This window comes from Lynx rufus, unplaced genomic scaffold (genome assembly GCF_022079265.1).
Source record: "Lynx rufus isolate CCGP_SWC_20201006 ecotype Redwood Valley unplaced genomic scaffold, mLynRuf1.p SCAF_23, whole genome shotgun sequence".
In the NCBI taxonomy this organism is placed as follows: domain Eukaryota; kingdom Metazoa; phylum Chordata; class Mammalia; order Carnivora; family Felidae; genus Lynx; species Lynx rufus.
The window spans coordinates 5,677,473-5,701,673 of record NW_025814838.1 but is presented as its reverse complement, the minus strand read 5'-3'; the positions used below and the strand labels follow the sequence as shown (position 1 = coordinate 5,701,673).

At 49.1% G+C, this 24,201-nt stretch overlaps 1 protein-coding gene across 1 annotated transcript in view; it reads left to right on the top strand.

Moving 5' to 3' along the window:
• The window catches only part of CACNG3 (calcium voltage-gated channel auxiliary subunit gamma 3), an 82,372-nt gene extending 75,842 nt beyond the window's left edge, over positions 1 to 6,530 (top strand). Inside the window, exons 3-4 of the mRNA XM_047087903.1 lie at positions 350 to 490; positions 5,914 to 6,530. Coding sequence (XP_046943859.1) covers positions 350 to 490; positions 5,914 to 6,425 — 653 coding nt within the window. The 3' untranslated portion in view covers positions 6,426 to 6,530. The remainder of the gene's footprint in view (positions 1 to 349; positions 491 to 5,913) is intronic.
• Positions 6,531 to 24,201: the final 17,671 nt, after the last annotated feature.

Below are 24,201 nucleotides of genomic sequence, written 5' to 3'. Positions count from 1 at the left end.
GAATGGGCAGCTAAGGTCCCATCCCAAGGAGAAGGGGGTGTGGGGAGACAGAGACGATGACACAAGTCAAGGCTCCGAGTCCCCTAGTGCAATGTCTGTGGGCCCATCAGGCTTCACTTCTAAAACGCAATTCAAAGACAGACTGATTAAGAATTTCAGGACGGCGACTGGAGAGCGTTAGCACCGAGCACAGAGCCCTGAGCGGCCGTACTGGTCTCACGCCCATGTTAGATGCAGGCTCTGTCCTCCTCCGCAGGTGCTGTTTTCCCCGGGGGCGCCTGTGCCTGGGATGGGTGGATCCCGGGGCTGGCGGGGACGCAGGTGGAACCCTCTCCCCTTCTCTCCGCAGGAGCTGTGAGGGCCTCCAGTGTCTTCCCCATCCTCAGCGTCACGCTGCTCTTCTTTGGCGGGCTCTGCGTGGCGGCCAGTGAATTCCACCGAAGCAGACACAATGTCATCCTCAGCGCGGGCATCTTTTTCGTCTCTGCAGGTGAGCTTCCGGCCCCGGCCCCGAGGTCCTCACAGGCACCAACCCCCAGCCAGGCCCACAAGGACAGAGCAGTGCTATTCAGGGTTCCGTCCAGGGCAAGAGCGAGAAAATACTCCGCTCGTGTGAAGAATGAAAAGCCAGGGGCTCCTGGGTGGCTCAGTCAGTTGAGCCTCCGAGTTTGACTTCTGCTCAGGTCATGATCCCAGGGTCGTGGGATGGAGCCCCGTACCAGGCTCTGCTCTGGGCGTGGAACCTGCTTGGGATTCTCTCTCTCCCTCCCTCTGCCCCTCTCCTCTGCTCTCCCTGTCTCTCTCTCTCTCTCTCTCTCTGAAACAAAATTAAAAAAAAAAAAAAAAAAGAATGAAGAGCCACAGACTTCACTTAGAACCAAAGATGCTGATACGCGAGGGTGGCATCATAGGAAGGCAGGAGACTAGGGTGGCAGGATCAGCTCAGAGGGGGACAGGGGCTGACTAGTGAGACAGCATATGTATGGTGACCCTTGAACGACATGGGTTTGAACTGCGCGGGTCCACTGAGGAATGGATTTTCAGTAAATGCATACAGTAGTGGAAATGTATTTTTGTCTTCCCTATGATTTTTTTAATGGCATCTTCTTTTCCCTAGCTTACTTCATTGTAAGAATACAGTATAGAATACATAGAACAAACAAAATACAAGTTTGTTGACCGTGTTCTCAGTAAGGCTTCCCGTCAACAGTAGGCAATTAGTAGTTAAGTTTTGGGAAAACCAAAAGTTAAACACAGATTTTTGACTGTGCGGGGGGTCAGCACCCCTAACTCCCCTGTTGTTCAAGTGTCATGCTTGCGCGTAGGGTGGGGGGCAGGTGTGGTGCGTGTAATGTGTGACCTGAGGGACTGGTTCAGTGTGCTTTGACGGGGTCCGCCTTGCTGTTCATTTGGGCACGTCTGCATATGTGTCTGGCCCTTTGAGACGTGTCACGGCTTTCCAAGGGCTCAAATCCTCATATTGTTCAAAGCGTCTCCGGGAACCAGGTAAAAAGCCAGCAGCCCCGGATGCCCTCTGGGAAGAGCTCATAACCAATACCTGGCCTGTCCAGAAGGTGGCGAGAAGGATGAGTCAGTTCGGGAAGGGGCCCTATGCTCTGCCTTCTCTCTCTTCCCCCCATTTCCATCCCTCCTCCACCCGCCTCATTTCCTCTCTTACCCCTGCGTTTCCATCCCCCCTTCCATCTCTTCCCACCCCACCCCTCATCCAGTGCCCTCAGGACGAATACTTTAGAGAAGCATAGAACAAGGTGGGTGGGGGAAGGGGACTCAACTCCGGTGGTGGCCTTCCAACTTGGCCCAGTGATGGCAGACTATTTAGCAGGGTGGGAACAGTAGAAGAAGAAATGGTGTGTAAAGGGGGGGCTTTCCTTCTAGATGTTAATTCTGGCTCTACCTGGGTGAGCCTCGGGAACCTCCCCGACTCCCCATACCCTGGTTTCTTCGACTGTAAAATGGGAAATAATAATAGTATCCACGTCTCAGTGTTGTTGGAAAGAGGCTGACCATAAAAAGCACAATATTGTTTTATTTTCTTTTTTAAGTTTATTTTTTTTTTTAGTCATCACTACACATAACGTGGGGCTCGAACTCGCAGCCCCGAGATCGAGAGTCACATGCTCTTCCGACTGAGCCAGCCAGGTGCCCCCCAATATTATTTTCTAGTATTGGAAAAGCAGCAACAACATGGCTCCAAAGTCTAAAACCCAGCGCCCTGCTCCCCTCCTAGACCTTGCCCCCATTCTTCCCCCACTGTTTGCCCTGGGAAACAGGAAAACGGGGAAGTTGAACCACACCAAATCCAGCAACAGACCAGAGAGAAAGCCGCCATCTTGCCGTGGGGATGTGGTCAGCCCAAAGGTGGTCACGGCCCCTGACCACGCTCTGTGTGGACTGACGGTAGCAACTGGCAAACTCAGGAACTTGTGTGGCTTTGAGGCACTTTCTAGTCATCCGCGGCCTGTCCAGACCCGCTGGGCTCTGACTGACCCAGTGGATAATGCATTGTGCTGACATTCGGGTTTCCCATGTGGGAGAAGGATCATTATTTTGTCCCCCAAGGGGATTGTCAGGGAAGAGTGTGTCACCAGCAACTTCTTTCTCACAAAGGGTATTGTGAAAGATGGCAGGTGGATCGGACACATGGGGACTGGGAAACATGAGGGGCAGCGGTGAAAGCCCTGAGGAGAAGCCAGAAGCTTGGGGTCTATTCCTAGACACGCCCATCTCCCAAAGGAATGCTGAAATGCTTCCATTTTCCCACCTATAAAATGAAAGTGTCAGAGGATTCGGCACTCTCTAAGGCTCTTTTTTGCTCAGCTCTTCTTAGGATCTGAGGTTTCAGGCAAGCAGTCAACAACCTTTTGTTGAGCACCTACTACGGGACAGGCACTGTGCATAATACAGAGGAGCATGGGCTCTGAAGCCAGGCTGCAGGGTGCAAATCTTGGCTCTACTACTTCCCAGCTGTGTAACCTTGGGCAAGTCCCTTCACCTCTCTGTGACGTAGTTTCCTTATCTGAAAAGTGGGGGTAACGATGGCCCTACTTCTTGAGGCTGTTAAGAGGCTGAAATGAGTTGGTATTTGCAAGATGCCTAGGATAGCACCTAGTACACAGTAATCACTTACTACATAGGAGCTGCTGGTATATACATTGCACCTGTTAATTCTCGGGCAACTCAATGTGCCTAGTCGTTCAGGAAACACTCTTGGCTATGGCCAGGCTCTGGGCTAGGAGATGGGGCCAAAGCCATGAACAAAGCCAGCCTAGGTCTGCCCTCAAGATGTTGACAGTCTAGTGGTTGGGAGAAAGTGATTGCCCACCTACATCTTGTTCTTCCTAAAATTTGTTACTGAAATCTAAGTGCGCTGTGGCCAAAACACAGTCCTGGGTTCAAATCCCACCTCTACTATTTCCTAGCACTGTCAGCGTGGAAAGTTACATATCTTCTCTGTGCCTCAGTTTCCTCTTCTGTAAAAGAGGGTTAGAGGCACCTGGCTGGCTTAGCTGGAAGAGTGTGCAACTCTTGATCTCAGGGTCGTGAGCTCTAACCCCACGTTGGATGTAGAGATTACCAAAAAATAAAGAAATAAACTTTAAGAGAGGATTAATTTTTTTTTAATTTTTTAAGTTTATTTATTTATTTTGAGAGAGAGAGAGAGAGCACGCGTGCGCACAAGTCGGGGAGGGGCACAGAGAAGGAGAGACAGAATCCCAAGCAGGCTCTGTGCCATCAGCTCAGAGCCTGATGTGGGGCTCAAACTCACAAACTGTGAGATCGTGACCCAAGCTGAGACCAAGAGTCAGATGCTTAACCAACTGTGCCACCCAGACTCCCCAAGGGAGGAGCAGGTCGGTTGTAATAACTGAGATGGTGCATGTTAAGACTTTGTACAGTGCCTGGCACATGGTAAGAGCCCTAGAAGTTAATGGCAAGTCACTTGGCTTCCTACCTCCTTTAACCTGGTCTGACATCCAGGTCTTTCTTTGAACTTCTCCCCCTCCCCCTCCCCCAAAAAAGGCTTCCTTGAGGGGCTTCCCAAACTTTGCCACCAGAATTTCCCTGCTAGCAGAGGAGAAAGAAAACATGGCCCTGGGGACTCGGGGGGCATCACTAGAAGCGCCTTGAGTGAGCTGAAATGTCTTTGAAGTCTGTCTCCCATTTACACTTAAAAATTCATGTGAATTCTGCTCTCTCCTCCTTATTATATCCATGTTCATTTTAATATAAAAGAATGTGTCTTCCCCACTAATCTTCAAGCCGAATTGACACTCCAGAAAGAGAAGGAGTTTTTCATCCTGTGGTTTCCTGCAGCCTGACACGGGCTGTCTGTGTCAACGCCCATGTTTAGAAATAGCTCAGTGATTAGAACTCGCTGCCTACCTGCTGGATGCCTGCGTAGGATCATGCCTGCAAGAGGAGACGGGGCAGAAGCAGACCCCCCAGCCCGCCTTCCTGAAGCAAGTCCTAGATGGAGAATGAATGGCCAGAGATCATAATCCAATATTAACTCCCCTCAATGCACGTGCACCAGCAGGTCAGAACAGCACTGGAGCAGAGTCTCGTGGCCCCTGCGTGCCCAGCTTTAACCCTTTAGTTGATGGACCACTGGGGAGACCTTGGGGATCCACAAGAAGAGTACGGAGCAGTCAAGGACCAGAAAGGGAGCACAGGAGGCCGCTGGATCTGGTTATTCACCAGCTGTGCTAGGAACTGTAACGAGGGCCTCCATTTAGCCCCGCCCTAAAATTGGAGGCAAGGAGATGCCAGCCGATATACCAACTCCCCCGAGTCAATGTTGGTATCACGCCCCGGAAGAGACAAAAAGAGAGACTCAACCTTTGGAACAATAATGTGAGGAAGGTGGTCAGAGATCATCACAGCCCCTGGGTCCTCAGGTTCTATTGTTTCTTCTTACCACTCCCTAGAGAATCAGCTCATCTCTAAGTGACTATTTCCAGGGCTACTCCGATGGCACTTAGGGACACTAAGTCTGCAGGCCATGCCTACTGGGGACATCGGCTTTGCGCTCCCCAATTCCTGATGCTCAACCGACAGCTAACTGAAAGCATTACCTTCTCCGGTGCAGATAAAAAAGACTTAGTCAGCTACTGGTCCCTTCCCCTTGGACTCGTTGGGTCCCCCAACTGCAGGTGTAGACCCATCTATGTCCACCGGACAGCTGCATTTAGACTCTCGATAAACACGTCCACCTCAGTGCATTCCAATCTTTCCTCTTCTCTAAACCTGTTCTCTTTGCTGCCTCTCATTTTAGCTCAGGGTGTCACCTCATCATCCAAGCTAACACCCTAGCAGGTCACTCTTGATTTCTTCTGTCACATTATGTAGTCAGTAGCCTTTCAGCTCCTGGCTCAACCCCATTCAATGTCACCTTGTTTTCAAACCCCAGGGGCGCACCTGTCCTGCCTCCCTTTGCTCCCGAACCATTTTACATGCGTCTCTGATAGAGCCCTCACTGTATTTTGCTCTAATTGCATTTACATGTCAGTCTCTCCTACCCACGGTGAGGCATTCAGAGGCGGGTACCTGTACCTCCTTCATTCTGCCATCCTCATGACTTAGCGCCAGAGATCAGGTTTTGGTGGAATGAATGGCTCGTAAGGGAGAATGCATGCATTCCGGAGCTCGCCGGCGCTCGCTACAGGAATAGGGCGCATCCCATAGCTGAACGCAGGCCACCTGGGACCGAGCAGCAGAATTCCTCACTTCCCAAGAGACGGACCTCGTGAGACATACCCCGTGGTGGGATTTCCCAGCCATAAATCCATTCACCTGTCTCCCTGTTACCTCCACACTTTCTATAAATATTTCAAGGCTCAAAGTTACCGCAGAGGTGTGTGAAAGATGTGTTTCTCTTTTCCCTTCTTTTAGGGTTAAGCAACATCATCGGCATCATAGTTTATATATCAGCCAATGCCGGAGACCCCGGGCAGCGTGACTCCAAAAAAAGCTACTCCTATGGCTGGTCCTTTTATTTCGGGGCCTTCTCTTTCATCATCGCAGAAATCGTGGGAGTTGTCGCTGTGCACATCTATATAGAAAAACATCAGCAGTTACGTGCCAAATCCCACTCGGAGCTCCTGAAGAAATCCACCTTTGCGCGCCTTCCGCCCTACAGGTATCGATTCCGGAGGCGTTCAAGTTCGCGCTCCACGGAGCCCAGATCCCGAGACCTGTCCCCCATCAGCAAAGGCTTCCACACCATCCCTTCCACTGACATCTCCATGTTCACCCTCTCCCGGGACCCCTCAAAGATCACCATGGGGACCCTCCTCAACTCCGACCGGGACCACGCTTTTCTACAGTTCCACAATTCCACGCCCAAAGAGTTCAAGGAGTCGCTGCATAATAATCCGGCCAACAGGCGCACTACGCCCGTCTGAACTGACCTCTGCCCTCTGGCCTCCGCCCCAGCACAGCCGCGGGGGCAGCGAACAGAGGTGGCTGGGAGGTTGCATGGCATGGTCCTCGTGATGGTATTACTTTTTACAAAGAATGAAACCAAATGGACTCAGCCCTCTCCCAAACTTGGCCCCGGGCCCTCCGGGTCCTACCCCCCTCCCCCAACTCCCAACCCTCCCCCTCCAGCCCCCTCCCCCCCACTTTTCAAGCCAACCCCATGATGTCATTTCTCTCTCTGTGTATCTGTGCCAGATGTTTTCCTCTCTTCCTTCTTTACTGGAAGGACCTCCACATTCTTCCCTCCTTGGAAGAGGACTTTACTCAAAGTCACGGGTGGTGGCTTGGGGGGGAGGGGGACCCCCGATTCCCCAGGCGCGTGCAGTTGTCCCCATTGCCCACTCACATGAATCCTCAGGACCCCAACCATCCAGGTGGCCCTGAGGGAGGCATTCACCTTTACGTGTTAGAAAAACATGACCAGAAATCAAAGATGTCAGAGCCCTGAAGCAGCTAATGTAATAAGCACTCATGTTATTAAAGGTTTTGCCTTGTTGTAACCAACCAAGCTGGGAGTGTTCTGTTTCTTCCGGCTACTTCTTGCACAAACTCCCTGCCTGCCGTGGGACTGGCTCGCCTCTGTGTGAGAAGCTGAATTCTGCTCATCACACGCTAACCACCAGGAAGGCTCCCCACCACCCTGTCACCCCTTGAGGCCAGCAAGGTGCTCCCCCGACCAGTGTCAGAGTCGGCGAGTCCCTCCCCTGAATCCCTGGAGGCTAGCTGGGGGCAAGCAAGCTGGCTCTGGTACCCAGGAGCTCTAGGCCCGGGACGAGTGCACCTGACCTTGAAGCCTTAGTCTCCTCATCTGTACAATGGAACATGGTAGAGTGTTCTCCACAGAGTTGTGAGGCTGAAACAAAATGTCATGTGTAAATAATCAATACATAGGTTTTTAATTTTTGGATGCATTCTAAGCAGAGTGAGCATTATTTGAGTCAACGTGCACTGCTCTTACAAAATTCCTAGTTTTAGGAGTTAGGCTTAAACAACAGATATTTGCTGCTCATCCTTCTGGGCTGGGAAGTCCAAGATCAGGGTGCCGGCAGATTTGGTTCTTGGTGAGTGTGGGGTGTCCCCGATTGGGTGGAGGCCGGTGGTGAGGGCCGGGCGAGGATTCGCCCAAAGCAGAACAGAAGAGAGAAGCGTTTATTGAATACACCGCAATGGGGGCAGCGGGCAGGACAGCACAGGAGAGGCCGTCCTGCCCCAGGAGGTGGTGAAGGGCCAGAGTCACAGGGCAGAGTCAGGGAGGGTGGGGTTGGGGGGGGGGGACGGATAGAACTTTCCCTTTTTTTTGGTAATCTTAGGTGGGTTGCAAGTAGCCCATTGGTCAGCTGCATAGGGCCTGTGGCTTAAAGAGCCTCTTTGTATCCAGCCAGGTGTCACTGTGGGCCCTTTGTCTTGTCAAGTCTGTTGCCTAAGAGCCACGGTGGAGGGCTTTCCTTCTGGCTTGCAAATGGCCCCTTCTCACTGTGTCTTCACAGCTCGGAGGTGGCAGTTCTCTCGCTCTGTCTCTCTGTCTCTGTCTCTCTCTCTCTCCTTCTTCTTCTTAGGTAGCCACTATTCCCAGCACAGCCCGCCCCCCATGGAGCCCTAATTACCTCCCCATAGCCCCATCTGCAAATACCATCACAAGGAGAGCTAGGACTTCAACATATGAATTTGGGGGTTGAGGGGGATACAGCAAAAGCATCATTGCAGGAAGACAGAAGCCAAATAGATGTTCTATATGGGGGGAGGGGGCCTGAGGGCACGGGGGAAGGACATTTGAATATTTTGAATATTCCGTACCAAAAGGCAAGAGAGGTCAAAGTCACCTCTGCCAACACTGGCTTCCTAGAGGGCTTTTGGCCCACGCCAGATGCTCACACTTCCGGAGAGCCTTCCCACCTAGGGCTGCGATCACCACAGAGGGCACAGCGATGGTCCCAAGAGCTCACGCTTACCTAACGCTGTCACGTGCCAGGCTGTGATCTAGCACCAAACACGTACTTCGTTATTTAATCCTGCCAGTAATAGCCCCATTTTTCCCAAGGAGGAAACTGAGGCAAGAGAGGTTACATGACTTGCCCAGACTTTACCATGGGACAGAAGGCCTGGGGAGGGAGGCGCTGGCCCACACCCACGCGGTGAATTTGTAGAACGCAGACTCCCAACAACTCATTTCATTTAACCCTTAAGAGTCGTCACATGCAGGGGCGCCTGCGTGGCTCAGTCGGTTGAGCGTCTGACTTCGGCTCAGGTCATGATCTCACAGTTTGTGAGTTCGAGCCCCGCGTCGGGCTCTGGGCTGACAGCTCAGAGCCTGGAGCCAGCTTCAGATTCTGTGTCTCCCCCTCACTGCCCCTCCCCTGCTCACACTTTGTCTTCGTCTCTGTCAAAAATAAATAAACATTAAAAAACAATTTTTTAAGAGTCATCTCATGCAAATTACACTCACATACAGCAAATTATCTCACTGAATCCTTAAAACAACCCCGTGTGCAGTAGGATTTACTATCCTCATTTTGGCAAGTGAGGGAACAGAGGCTTGAAGAGGGAACGTGTGTAAGATGCTAACGAGCGGAACCGACATTGATAGCCTATTGATAGTCCCTAATGTGAGTGACCTCCTGGTCTACCAGGATTTTCTGGACCGGCCATCCGAGCACTACCCTCGTCAAGTTTTTCATAAGCACATACTACATCGACAATTACCTGTCGACCGTTTTTCTTTACATCGACTCGTTTTACTTCAATAAATAGATTTGATATGTGAACTTTATGTCACTGCTTTGAAAGGAAAACTGGAATTGTTTGCCGTAAGGAAATGGCAACTGGGAAAATAGACACGACCAAAACAAAGCAATCACGCCGTCCTCTAGCTGCTTCCCGTTCTAAGCTGACGGCTGCTGCCTGATCTTTGTAAGAAGGATGTAACCAAAGTGTTAGAAAGATGTTAGAGATATTCTCTCACCAGGGAAGACACTTTCCTTGGTTTAATCAGAAAGATGCAAGGCGCACTGGGGAGGGTAACTGTCTCAACTACGGGACCGGTGTCCTCTAACACTGCAGAGGTGACTCAGGTCCCATTGTCTCATCGCTGGCTTTGGGCTTCGAGGCTTCAGGCACCCTTGGAGAGGGAAGGATCTGAGGGATGGAGTGAACAGGTGACGAATCCTGTGAAGTAGAACAAGCCGCAGCCCGGAGCCCTGGGAACTAGGACTTTATCAAAAACGGGGCATCTGGGGAGATGGGGATGGAGAGAAAGGTCCCAGGGGCTTCACTAGCCAGACATCTGCTCTGGAGGCCAAGTACAAACTACAGGTACAAAGGCCAGAGAGCAGGAAGAGAGACATAGGCCCCTGACCCCTGGAAGGACCCTCTGCCCACCTTTCCCGCATCCTGTTCCATCTAAGGTCTGCTCCCTGCAACGCTTTGGCGCGTGCGGCCTCAGAGACCTGGGTGGCTGACATCAAATGAAGATTAATATTTTTTTTTTAATTTTTTTTTTCAACGTTTATTTATTTTTCGGACAGAGAGAGACAGAGCATGAACAGGGGAGGGGCAGAGAGAGAGGGAGACACAGAATCGGAAACAGGCTCCAGGCTCTGAGCCGTCAGCCCAGAGCCCGACGCGGGGCTCGAACTCCCGGACCGCGAGATCGTGACCTGGCTGAAGTCGGACGCTTAACCGACTGCGCCACCCAGGCGCCCCAAATGAAGATTAATATTACCACGCGCAGTTTGCAGTTTCCAGCCCGGCCAACCCCGTGAGGAGTATTCGTGGTCCCTGGCCCCCATTCTGTGTGCTGTGAACTTCACTTCTTTTGCCTCTTTTAATCCTCACTTTTGAGATAGGTACTCTTGTTGAATTGTTGATGTTGAAACTTGCGGCAAAGCAGGTGCTCAAAGCCGTGTCTGCCTGATTCCAAAGCCTAGGAAAGAGTCACCGCCTAAGCCTTGACGACCACGATTCTCAAACCTCTTGCTCCTTACTGAGTCCCTCATCTTCTCCCCCGGATGCGGCTCCGTTTCCCAGCCCGCTCATTTCTGGACCCGCAGCATCCTCCGGCCAATCTCAAGACCAGAACCCCTGGGTGTCTCTGTCACGCTCTGTGGCCCCCAGAGCTGATCTCTGGCCAAATTCTGCCTCTACCTCCCCAGAGCAGAAAAGGTGGCTTGGCATAACCTTCAAACCCACACACTCTGCAGCTGCGTCTGCCCATGTTTGAATCCCAACTCTGCATTCATCAGCCGTGAGAACTTTGGCGGGGTAATTGCCTTGTGCCTCAGCCTCTCCATCTGTAAAATGGCCACAAACACAGTACCTACTCCTCAGGTATGCTGTGAAGATTGGATGAGCTTACACTCATAAAACACTTAGAAAAGTGCTTGAAACACAATCACCATGCACATGTTAGCTATTGTTTTAATCCAGTTCTCAGATTTCTATCTTTTCTATTTAGGCCCTTTCCCACACAGACAATTTGATTTTCCAAATCTTATAAAATTTTCTTAACGTTTATTTATTTTTGAGAGAGAGAGAGACAGAGCGTGAGCAGGTGAGGGACAGAGAGAGAGGGAGACACAGAATCCAAAGCAGGCTCCAGGCTCTGAGCCGTCAGCACAGAGCCCGACGTGGGGCTCGAATACATGGACTTCGAAATAATGACCTGAGCCAAAGTTGGGTGCTGAACCAACTGAGCCACCCAGGCGCCCCTGATTTTCCAGATCTTATCAACACACGCCTCTGCTCTAATCAGTGCCCACAGTCGGCCCTGGCCGTACCGCACTTACTGCCTGTGCACGGGCTTTGCTGATGAGTATTATTCCTGCCTGAACTGTCTGTCCTTGTCTTCTCCAAATTCTGTCCAGTCTTCAAGATCAAGATCAAGCCTCATTGCTTCCACGAAATCTTTGGTGACTCCTCAGGCCACACGATCTCTCACTCCCGTGCATTCATTCATTCATTCATTCACCCATTCACCTAGCACTTACTATCGAGGACCTACTGTGTACCAAAACAGCCATAATCCTCACAGGTACAAGCCCTGCCCTGATGGAATGCTCCATCCAGAGGGGGAAACGTGCACCAAACAAGTGAGCACACAAATCAACGTCATGGAAAACTGTGATCTGTGTCATAAAGGGAAACTATAGTGCCAAGAATACCAAGGAATATATGGGGCGGGGCGGGTGCTAATTTTGATGGACGGTCAAGGAAGAGGATGTGATATTTACAGTCAGACCTAAAGGAAGAGTTGGAGTTCCTTTTGGGGGGGGGGGGGCATGTGCTGCTCAGATACAATGTGTTACATATTTTTTGGAAGTTTAATAAGTTAGGTGCCCAGTGACATCCTAGTTTCGTAAATTTTATCTTCAGAAATACTTCTCTAAGAGCTTCTATCATTGCTGGCTTTGCCCAAGTCTCCAGTATGCGGACATTATCATCAGTTAGACATGACCTTGCCCCAGAGCACAGCTGGCTGGATCACAGATCATACCAGATCTGCAGCCAGCCAATCTGTTTGTCGGGTGGCCAGCAGCCTGGGATTTGTGACTTGACTTCAAAAGGTAAACTAAGCGGGGCACCCGGGTGGCTCACTCAGTTAGGCATCCAGCTCTTGACTTCGACTCGGGTCGTGATCCCAGGGCTCGGGGGTTCGAGCCCCACACAGGGCTCTCTGCACTGGTGGTGTGGAGCCTGCTTGGGATTCTCTCGCTCCCTCTCTCTCTGCCCCTCCCCCACTAGTGTGCTCTGTCTCTCTCGTCTCTCTCTCAAAATAGATAAATAAACTTAAAAAGAAAAAAAGGTAAACTAAGCCAGTCAGATGATCTCTGCCAGGAATTCTAACGAAGAGACACAGAAAGCAATTGCTAGTTGGCTAAAGGGTACAGGACAGAAAAGATATAAGGAAGCCTTGGGACCAGGGCAGCAACAATGGGCCACATACATGGCAAAGAGAGGACAACCCTGCAAAGGTTTCTCACTGTATGCACATAAAATCCAAATTTTTGCCATGGGCTCCAAGGTCTTGCGTTATGGAGACCCTGCTAACCGGTCCAACTTTATTCTATCACTTTTCACCTGGCTGCCTACCCTCTCGTCATGTGTCTTCTCTTTTCACTTCCTTGACCCAGCCAAACACATTTCCACCTCAGGGCCTTTGCACCTGCTGTTCCCATTGCTTGAAATCTCTCCTATCTCTTTATATGACTGGCCCTTTCTCATCCTTCAGGTCCAGGCTGACAAATCATCTCTTCAGCGAGGACTTCCTTCAATTCTCGGCAGGAGAACCACTGCTTTTCTTTGGTATAGTCCATACTTATTCCCTTGATAGTTCAAAAGTCTGTAATATTTTGTGCGTGTGTATTTGTTTGCTTACTAGAATGTTAGATCCATGAGAGGAGCGTACCCAACTGTCTCGTCCTCCACTGTTGTCCTCTGTGCCAAGTGTGGTACCACTATTCATCTGGTGAACAGTGCACTGTCTGAAGGAAGGACGCAGGGATTGTGAATGCATTAAGAACTGTTTAAAGGAAAGCCATAGCATCATAAGCAGAGTGTGGCTTCCTTGGTTTCTGATAGCTTCCCATCCCATTTCCTCTGGGAGACTTTCTGCATCCCTTCAACAATCTCCCTTTTCCTTTGAGCAAGACTGAGTGCATCTCTGCTCCTAGTTACCAAAGGAGCACTGACCAGAACCTGTGCCTTTGGAAGCTTCCAGAACTGGGGAATACCCAGCCATATGGGGTTGGCTGAGAGTTCCCCTTAGGGACAGCAGGGCAGCAGGACCAGGAGGGCATTTAGTCATGATGTTTATACAAGGGAAATCAGAACCTTAGAGCCAGTTCCGTTCAGAAAGAGCCAAGACAGAGAAAGAACCAGGGACCAGAAACCAGGTGACGTGTCTTGAGGGCTAGCAAATCATCAGTCTAAAATCAAAGCCACCACAAAGGCAATGGCACAGCCAAGTCACCAGGCAGAAAGCAAGTAACTCCTGGACAGTGCTTTAATTTGCAGAATCCTGATTGCCTCTTTGCAAATAAAAGCAAAACCAGACAAACAAAAACTAGTTTTGAGATGGTTATCTGGACTTTATAGGTCCTTCTCTGATCATTTAAATAAGAATCTTTGAGGAGTGCCTGGCTGGCTCTGTTGGTAGAACACGAGACCCTTGATCTTGGGGTTGTGAGTTCAAGCCCATGTTGGGTGTAGAGCTTACTTAAAAAATAATAATAATCTTTGGTCTACAAGGAACACCCAATTCTAACTCAAATAGCTTGTCTTCCTTAGATCGTCGAGCCTGTCTGTCATAGCAAAGAAACCCCAAAATCTTGGGAGCTTAACCCAACAAACCTTGATTTCCTGCTCACACAAAGCCCAGTGTAGATTTCCTAGCTGAGCCGCGCCCCTGGATGCCTCTGCTCCAGGCTGTAACTGAGGAAACCAAATTGTTTCTGTCTCATAGCTGTGCCATCTTGGGGCTCCAGGGTTGTCCTGATGTTATCCACGTGGGTAGACGGAGCGAAGGGGGCTTACGGGTGGGGTGAGGAGGTGAAGGATTGTACACCTACACTCAATCACCTGGACCCGAAGTAAGCCACTCGTGTCACATTCCACTAGTGAGAACGAGTCACAGGGTCCCATCTAGATTCCAGGGGAGGTGCTGAAAATGACACCCATGTTTGGAGAGTTTCTCCTGTCGGGTGAAAGAGTGTCCTGTCCCCCTCGAGGTCCTCCTGGCCAGACTGAGAAATCAAACTGCATGTGAGACGGATGATAAGGAGAAAATCAAATTTAACAGCGTATGGACGTGGAATCCACACAGACACAGAAAATCCAAAGACGATCAGGCAAAATGAACGTATACATGTCATTCTGACCTAAGGAGAAAGAGGTGGGGTCTGGGACTTCGAAAGGAAGGAATGTGATTCACAAGGGAATGAAACAAATGTTTGTGGGTCAGCGGGACATAGAGAACATTGACTAAACAGGCCTTGGTGGGTGCGTCCCTGTCTACCATACCTTAGCTTCTATCATACTGTTGGGTTATCTATGGGCGTAGCTCTCTTCCTGGAGCAGTTTCTGTATCAAAATTCTTTTTAGGCACTTGTGGGGGAGGTAAAGAACTTTTCCTAAACCTTCTGGTTGCTGATCGCTTTTTAATTCAGAATAGTCTTCATTCCAAAGTGACCCATCTTGGGGTAGGCTGCCCTTGGCCTCCACACTTCCCGGTAATAACTCGACATAATATAAGGTATGCATGCATCTTTGGTAGGTGGCTAGTCACCTCTACCACACAAGTGGAGTAAGGAACATGCATCCCTTGTAAAAAGCAATCCCCGGGGAAAGGGGCCCCCAGGTTAGTTAATTCAGCAGCTCAAATATAAATCCAAGGACCCAAAGTCTTGTCACCTTTCCACCCTTAGGCCATCTTTAGGCCTTGCGTCCTTAGGCCAGCATCCATCACATCCAGGTACAACATCCCATTGTATCCAAGTACACCATCCCACAGAAGGAGAGCTGACTCATTTCTGTGTATCTTTAGGAGGGAAGAGAACTTCCCTAGAATCATTCCATTAGACTTCCCCCTCCTCTCCGGCCCAGATGGGGTCACACGAATGGGATCACATGTCTGTCTATGCCTAAAGCCACCATATATGAGGGACATGGAATTACCATGAGGGACCAGGACCAATGGTTCTCAGCCCTAGCTGCATATTAGCATCGTCTGGAGGAAATTTTTTTAAAAATACAGGGCGCCTGGGTGGCTCAGTCGGTTAAGCGTCCGACTTCAGCTCAGATCACAATCTCGCGGTCCGTGAGTTCGAGCCCCGCGTCGGGCTCTGGGCTGATGGCTCGGAGCCTGGAGCCTGTTTCCGATTCTGTGTCTCCCTCTCTCTCTGCCCCTCCCCCGTTCATGCTCTGTCTCTCTCTGTCCCAAAAATAAATAAACGTTAAAAATTTTTTTTTTTTTTAAAATACAAATGTCTAGGCCCCACCACAGAGACTCTTATTTGATTGGTTTGAAGTGAGCCTGACCTTCAGAAGTCATCAACTGATAGTTTAAGGGTGAAAGTCCATTTACATTCTTGTGTAGCTTGATCCATTGGATGTTTCTAAAAACTGGGAACTTATAAAGCCAATGAGGCAAAAGGTTACCAACTGTCGAATCTGGGTATAGGATATAGAAGCTCTTTGGGGCGCCTGGGTGGCTCAGTCAGTTGAGCATCAGACACTTGATTTCAGCTCAGGTCATGAGCTCACGGTTCGTGAGTTCCAGACCCACACTGGGCTCTGTGCTGACAGTGCAGAGCCTGCTTGGGACTCTCTGTCTCCCCCTCTCTCTGCCCCTCCTCTGCTCGTGCTGTCTCTCTCCCTCTCAAAATAAATAAGTAAACTTAAAAAAGAAAAAGGAAGCTCTTCATACCATTCTTGGATTTTTTTTTCTAGAGGCTTGACATTATTTCAAAATTAAAAGTTACCAAAAGGGGGGTGGGGGGGCGTCGGAACTTACACACAAAAGCCAGTCTCTTTAGCTTCTTTTGAAAATCAGAAAATCTGGGGAAACTGGGTCTGCATTCCTGCAGAAAAGAAAAAACAGACCTGAGTAGTACCGCCCAGACCTCTGATCGAGCGCGTCCGGACGAGGGCCTAAGCATCCGTGTTGTTGTCTAGAGCTCAGGTGAGGCTGAGAATCAGGCTTGGGAATCACTTCCTGAAGTCCTTTCATTTGTATCTATTTTCCTCTCTCCCGTTCCATCCTTTTCCAACCTCTAAGTATAGCTTGGATTATTTTTTGCCAAACGCGGCACCTTGTACTTGCCCACACTGAAGCTCATCCTTGCCCACTCACACAGCCTGGTGAGACCTTCCTGCAGCTTCTCACCAGTGGCTTGGCATTTCACTACCTGGCACAGCTAAGTGTCACAGGGAATGTGGGGCCCACACCCCTTACTCCTCCAGATCACTTAGGCAAATGTCAAATAAGACTAGTCCCAGCACTGACACCCCACTGTTTTCGATTAATTAATTAACTCACTCATGACAACCCAATCGCGTCTCTGGTTACGAGCAAAAGAAGCCAACTGTGGTTAACGTAAGCAACAGAGGAATTTCAAGAGGAAAGTCAGGGCTTTGCTCCAGCTGTGCTGTTGACATTTGGGCTGGATAGCTTTGGGGGGGCTGGGGGGGGCGGGGAGACTGTCGTGTGCATTAGATGTTTGCAGCATCCCTGGCTTCTACCCACCAGATGCCAGTAGCACAAAGCCCCCTCCCCCCACCCGCCAAGTTGTGACAGCCAAAAATGTCTCCAGACGTCGCCAAATGTCTGGGATGGGAGAAGAGGAAGTAAAAGTCTCTCCCAAAGGAAAACTGAAGCATCAAGTTTTAGAAAAAGTGGCAGTCTGAGTCATTCTAGGGTTCCAGACAGCAAGGACGCATAGATGGTGGCATTTGAATCCCGGCTCCTAGTTGTGTGACTTTGGAAGAGTTACTTAATCGCCATGTGCCTCAGTTTCCCCTTTCGCAAAACCAGATAATGGGGATAGGTTGGGTTACACAGTGGAAACAAACAGCCCCGAGATATCAGTAGCTGAAAACACATGCCATGTGTCCAATGTGGTCAGCCAGGGGGCTCTGCTCACATCGCCCGCTCCAGGACACCCAAGCTGGTAGGGATATCCGTCTGGATATTGCTGGTCAAAGCGACAAGATGTAAGGAAAAAGAGGTGACAAGCTCGCTCTTAAATGTGCCGACCTGGAAGTGATAGACGTCATTCCTGCTCATGATTCATAGATCAAAACAAGTCACGTGGCTGGCTCTACTGAATTTGAAGGGAATAGCAAAGTAAAAACCTACCATGTCCCTAGAGAAAGAAGAGGAAATACAGATTGATAAGCAGCACTAATGTTGGACACAAGTAATAATAATACTGACTTTATAAATGTGTTGGGAAGGGAAAGTAATTAACACATACAAACTTCTTAGAACAGTGCCTGACATTTATTAACTGCTCAATAAATACTGGCTTCTTGTTGCCTAATAATTCAGCAAGAGCTTTTTGAGCACTGTGACGAGCAGTTTTATGTGAATAACCCAGTTATTCCATCAAACACTAGTCAGGTGTTGCTGTGGAGAAATTGTGTGGTGTGATTAACATCTATGATCATTTGACTTTAAGTGAAAGGGCTTATTCTCAAGAATCTGGGTGGGCCTGGTGCAATCAGTTGAAGGGTCTTAAGAGCAGAACTGAGGCTTCCCTAAAGAGGAAACTCCACCCATGCACAGCAGCATCAGCCCCTGCCCAAGAGTTTCCAGCCTGCCCTTCCTTAACAGCCTGCCCTCCAGATTTCAGATTTGTCCAGCCAACCCCACACTCATATCAGCCAGTTTCCTTGCAATAAACTTCTTCATAGCTTTAACCCTTACCATCCTCTTCTCTCCCTGCCTCTTCTCCCACTCCCTACTGCCTTGTTATAAAACAATAAATCCTGGGTTTTATTCCCCACTTCTGGGGTTGATTCATCTCTGGTTGCTGACCCTTTGGGGCTGACTCCCAGCCTTCCTGATAGAAGCTTCCTGGCTTGACTCGCAAGTCTTCATCGTCCTAGTTCTTTTCCCTCTCCTGCTACCGCTTGTCTCTACAAGTCCTTCCTTTGTTGAGTGTCCTGAGGGGTAATGGGCTTGGAAGAGCGGAAATTTTGAGCTACATGACCTTGACCTCCTTGCACTTGGAGGTCTGCCCCTGCTGCCTCAACCCCGCTTTCCTCTCTTTAAAACAGACCCAGTTCAAGTCCTTCTCTGTAATTTGATAGTCAAGTTACACTCTATAGCCCACTCAGCTGCTGGAGGGGCTCGGGATATGCCAAGTCAAAATATGCCCCACCCCCTAGCACACATAAGGATTATTCTGAGCTGAAGGCAATCAAGAAACAGCAGATATAAGAAAATCTCTCTACCCTCCCCCTTTCTGCCTAAAGGCAGGGCATAAATTTCCCATTGTGAAGTTATCCCCCAAATGCCCACTCCCGTGCCACGAAAAGGAAAGGATTCTTATCACTGGAGATGGCACCAACTTGGATCTGCATAAACAAATCTTACTGAAATAACCTTCCATTAGTTACCCCGTATGTTTACCTTCTTACAGTCTACTGCCATCCGAAGCCCAAACCTCTTTCCTTTTTGTTGTGTCACTTCTCCATAAACTTATCACCCTTTGTGGTCTAGCCACTTTGAGTTATTCCTTGCCTGTGAGATCTTGGAGTGCGTGCAAAAAATTAAATAATTAGCATCTTCTCCCGTTAACCGATCTTTTGTCGGTTTAATTTACAGGACCCAGGGACAGAACCCAAGAGAATAGAGGAAAAGTTTTTTCTCTTCCTATATTCCAAAATGGGGTTAACAGTAGAATCCGCCTCACTGGGTGCAGTGTTTGTTTATTAACAAAGGAATGCTTGTGTGGCACTTAACACGACCAGCTCATAGCCAGTGCTTGAGAAAGGAAAACATTTAGTATTACAAAGTCCTATCCATCGTGAGCCCCAGTATCCCTGCCCCTTAAGGTCTCAGGACAATTTAGAGCAGGCAGAACAGCTGAGTTGCAGAAACTTAGTGGATTTTATTAACCACAAGGAAACAAGCAATCCCTACTTCCTGAGATGGAAAGAGAACTCCTAAAACTCCAATCTGGCCTCTGTTTTCTTCAAACCCACCCTCTCCCATCAGGTAATGAGACATTCCCATGCAGCAGGGAGCCCAGGGAGCCGGCTTGTCCCTCCCTACCCCCCACCATCCAGTCTCTGGCACCCTACGGTCAATGTGTTCATATCACCACCCCAGTGGAGGGGGATTCACAGGGAGGCTTGTGCTTTGGAGTGGGCTCGGTTTACCTACTTTTGCCTTATCTAGAGGGAAGAGGACGATCGTTATTGGCAAGAAAGATAGGGGAGTAGCAGAGGTCGAATATTCTAAAGCAATCAGTTGGGACAACAGAAGGAACAAAAGGAATGACATTATGCAAATGGCAGCCATTCCCCCCTTGAGAAGATAATGTCCTCTTTGAACACAAAGGAAGATGGTGAAAGCAGTCCAGTTCATTCCAATTCTGTTTGAATAGTAAGCTTCCTCCTGAATAATATTAGGCCCGGGTAACATCAGTTCTGGGAACGTTAACACTTTCACATTCCTCAATAATTATGTTAGCCTCAACTGTATTAGGTTTTAAGTATTTCACGTCATCGGCCGGGAATCAGTACAGTAATAAATCTTACGTTCCTCCAAAATAACTCAGAACGGGCTTGAGCCACACCTCTCTCCTATATTGGCAGGCTTTCCCTGTGTAGCCTTTGGAGGTCTACCGAGTTGATTAGGAAGTCAATCCTCAGGGAAGCAAGTAGTGTCTGATTTCGGCTGCCTTAGGAGGAAAGAAAGCTAGAGCTGAATTGGAAAGTATCCCCCTCTGTCCTTGTACCCCTCATCCATGGGGCCAGGACCCTTCCTTCTCTCCATGTTGGGAAACCAGGAGAAAACGAGATCAGAGCTCATCCTTCCTCACTGGCCAGAGTGCCGAGGACAGCGACCACCAGGATGGGCAGCTTGGGTGGCTGGGGCTTGGTTATAGGCTGGACAAGGAGAGCAGATTTTAAGGAAGGACGTCTCGGGACATAGGCAGGCTTCAGAGTGGGAGAAAATCGGGACAGGATCGAGGGCGTTAAAAAAAAAAAAAAAAAAAGCCACGGGGCCAAAGTGGGGTCACCTGCCCCCAGGACAGCAAACCAGGACTTAATTGCAGGTTTATCCTCTCTCCAGAATTTTGAGCCAATCAACCTGGGATTTTCTGATCAGTCCCAGTGAGGTAATCTGTCACATGGGCTCTCCGTCCTCCACGGGAAGCTGAGGTAATCCACCTGCCCCCTGCACTTCCCCCTAAGGGAAGGTGACCTTGCCCAAAACAATCTTTTCTTTTGCTAATAACTCCCCATCCCTCCCTTCTACTTACAAAAATTTTCCATTTTGAACAACTCATCGGAGCTCCCCTCTACTTGCTGGATGGGACGCTGCCTGAGTCATGAATCACTTAATAAAGCCAATTCGATCTTCACATTTACTCTGTTGAATTTTGTTTAACACTTGAGAAATAATAAACCTGGCCTTATTATGCTAAAGACACAGCAACCCCTTTCTCATACGATGCATTTACTGAAAGTGCCTCTCCTGACCTTCCAGATTCCTTATTCTCAACTTGGACTCAACATTAGAACCACCTTAGGAAGTTCAAAAAGGCAAAACAAAACAAAACAAAACAAAACAAAACAAAGAAAAAAAAACTATTTCCTGTCTGTAAATACTAAACATACACTGAACCTATGTCCCGGCAGTTCCCCTTCCAATTATATGCCCAAGAAAAACATGTGCACCCAAAACATGAGTTACACCCAAAGATACGTACAAAAGTGACCACGGGGCTTTTGCTAGGATAGCCAGAGATGGAAAACAATCAAATTTCTATCATAAATAGAATGGATCGATACACTGGGGCATGTTCAGTCGATGGAATGAATTACTGCTGCCCCCTGCAAGGTAGATGAATTTCACAGACATTAAGAGAAAGTCGCTAGATCTAAAAGACTGTGTACCGCATGGTGCCATTTAGATGAAGTTCAAGCGCAAGCAAAACTAAACTAGGTGATAGAAGTCAGAATAGTGGTATCCTGTGGGGGGAGGGGCAGTTACCTCCTGGGAGAGGCATACAAGGAGTTGGGGGATTGGTGCCCAAAAGTTCTATAGCTTTATTGGGTGGTGGTACATGGGTATATATTTCTGTAAAAATTCATTGAACTATACACTTAAGATCTGTGTATTCTGATGAGGTTTTGGGGTGATGGGGGCGGGGGGTCCGGAGCCGACGACCAGGAAAGAATTCTTTGGTGCAAAACGGTGATTTTATTAAAGCACGGGGACAGGACCCAAGGGCAAAAAGAGCCTCATTATATACTATGAAGTTGGGGAGGTAAAATCAAAGGGAGGCCTCCAGAGGGACTTTGATATGCTAAACAGGACTCCTAAGATACCCCAGGCCTTGCTATTGTCAAGCTAAGGCTGTTTTCCCTTCAATAAGGCGTTAACCTTAGTTAAATGTTACACATCAGTTCCAGGAGAAATGTTATACCCTGTATTTGCCTTAAGTATTTGTCAATGGGCTGCAGGTTATAAGGAAAGTTAATTTTCCCTGCCATTTCCTTCTTGCCTTTGTTCCCCATAACATTTTGGAGGGGTGATATTGGGGCTCCAGGAAACTGAGCCTACAGGTTTCTGGAGATTAGGCTATTGATAAGATTGCCTTTTTTTTTAATTATTTACTTAGATATTCGTAAACTGATGGAGACCCATGTCCTGTATCACTGTGATTTCTATGAGTTGGTCATTTGTTTTCTTTCCTTGTCTTTGTCCTTGGGCAGCCAGGACTGCCTGAGGAATATCACACATATCCCACCTGGTTGGGGAGTGGGGGGTGGGGGGGGCAGAACTAACCTGTATTTTGTCCTCATCCCACCCCATGCTCCCTCATCGTATTCTACTATAAGGGGCACCTGGGGGGCTCAGTTGATTAAGCATATGACTCTTGATCTCAGCTCAGGTCTTGATTTCAGGGTCATGAGATCAAGCCCCATGTTGGGCTCCCTGCTGGGCATAAAGCCTACTTTAAAAAAAAAAAAAAAAAAAACTTCAACTGCGGCACGTCTGGGTGGCTCAGTTGGTTAAGTGTCCAACCCTTGACGTCTCCACGCAAGCCATCATTTCAGGGTTTGTGAAATCGAGCCCATCAAGCTCTGCGCTGACAACATGGAACCTGCTTGGGGTTCTCTCTCTCCCTCTCTCTCTCTGCTTCTCTCTCTCTCTCATAATAAGTAAGTAAACTTTAAGATTTGTGTATTCTAGGGGCAACTGGGTGGCTCATTCAATTAAGTGACCGACTTCGGCTCAGGTCATGATCTCACAGTTCGTGAGTTCGAGCCCTGAGTCGGGCTCTGTGCTGACAGCTCAGAGCCTGGAGCCTGCTTCGGATTCTGTGTCTCCCTCTCTCGCTGCCCCACTCCTGCTCATGCTCTGTCTCTCAAAAATAAATAAATATTTAAAAAAATTTTTTTAAGTTTTTTAAGATTTGCATATTCTACTGTAATATAACTCCATACAAATGTTTATAAAATTAGCAAAATTATATGAAATACAAAATACCTATGCCAGGACCCACTTCCCCGAGAGTCTGATTCACTTGGGTTTGGATGGGACCCAGACAAGGGGATCATCTAAGAGTCAGGGTCTGAGTATTCTTTTTCTTTTTTTCCAACTTTATTGAAATAGAATCGACATAACATTGTGTAAGCTTAAGGCATAGAACTTCACGATTTGATATATGTATATGTTGTGAAATGATCTTCACCCTAGGGTTAATTAACACATCCGTACCTCACAGGGTCACCATTTCTGTGTCTGTGTGATGAGAACTTTTGAGATCTACTCCCTTAGCAACTTTCAGATCTACAACACAGGATTAAGTCTGGTTGCCACACTATATATAGTACAGCAGGGGAGTTTACAGTTTGAGGATTCTGACCCGCATGAATGGACCTGTGCTCCGGTAGCTTCTCTCTGACCCTGCAGACCCTCTCTCCCCTCGCCATCATGGGGAGAAACGGGGAGAGTTTGGGCACGTGTAGGAATCTCTCATTAGCTGGATGGAAGGAGGACACTCGGCCTTGAGGCTTAAGCAGACCTTCTAGCTCCCCCGTGTTCCAGATCTTATCATGAGCTGATCTGTGAGCCAAAAGCAATGAGCTTGGAAGGAAGAAGAGGAGTATGCCCAGCGGGGGGGGGGGGGGGGGGGGGAGGGGGAGGTGGGGCGGGGAACCTACCCCAGGGAGGTCAGCCTCCGTTCCATTTAACCTTTCTGCTGCAGAGGGGAAGCAGAAAGCCCCTGAGAGCAGAGCCAGCCTCCCAATCTGTAGGTCTTGCACTGGTTCCCAACCTTGGCTGCCCATTCAAATCATCTAGGGAGATTTTTTTTTTTTTTAAATTCTGACGCCCAGGCCACACTGCAGACCAGTCATATCGACCTCTCTAGGGGGTGGGCATCAGCACTTTGTACAGCTCCCCGGATGATTCCATTGTGCAGCCAAGGTTGAGAACCGCACCCACCCCCCCCACCCCACCCCCGTGAATGCCGTGCTAACAGTGCGGTGGCCAAGGTCACCGGCTGAGAGTTCGACCCAGTTCTGTTAGCTTGGAGAGAGATGGACACAGAGTGAGATCCAGCCAGAGACCTCCACCTCGCACCAGCTCTGGGAAGGACCCTGCTCTAGGCGTCCTGCGGCTGGAACACAGACTCTCTCAAGGGCCCTACATCTTGGGGCTGGAGGACACGACCCCACGAGCCACAGCTGGTGGACACGGACATTTTTCCATTGTGCTGGATTGTTCTACCGTCAGCCTGGTTGGACTGGGGGCCACGCATCCCACAACCACGTTCCCTGCGTGGTTCCGGGTCCGAACTGGTGAAGCGAAGCTGTAGGTGGTGGGGGGAGGAGGAGGGAAGAAGGGACACGGTACCATCGAAGGTTCCAGGTGGTGAGAGGCAGACATTGACGTGCTACCAGGCTCCGGCTCGCCCCAGCCCTGCAATCTGCACGCCACGTCCAGCCTGAGCTCCGGCT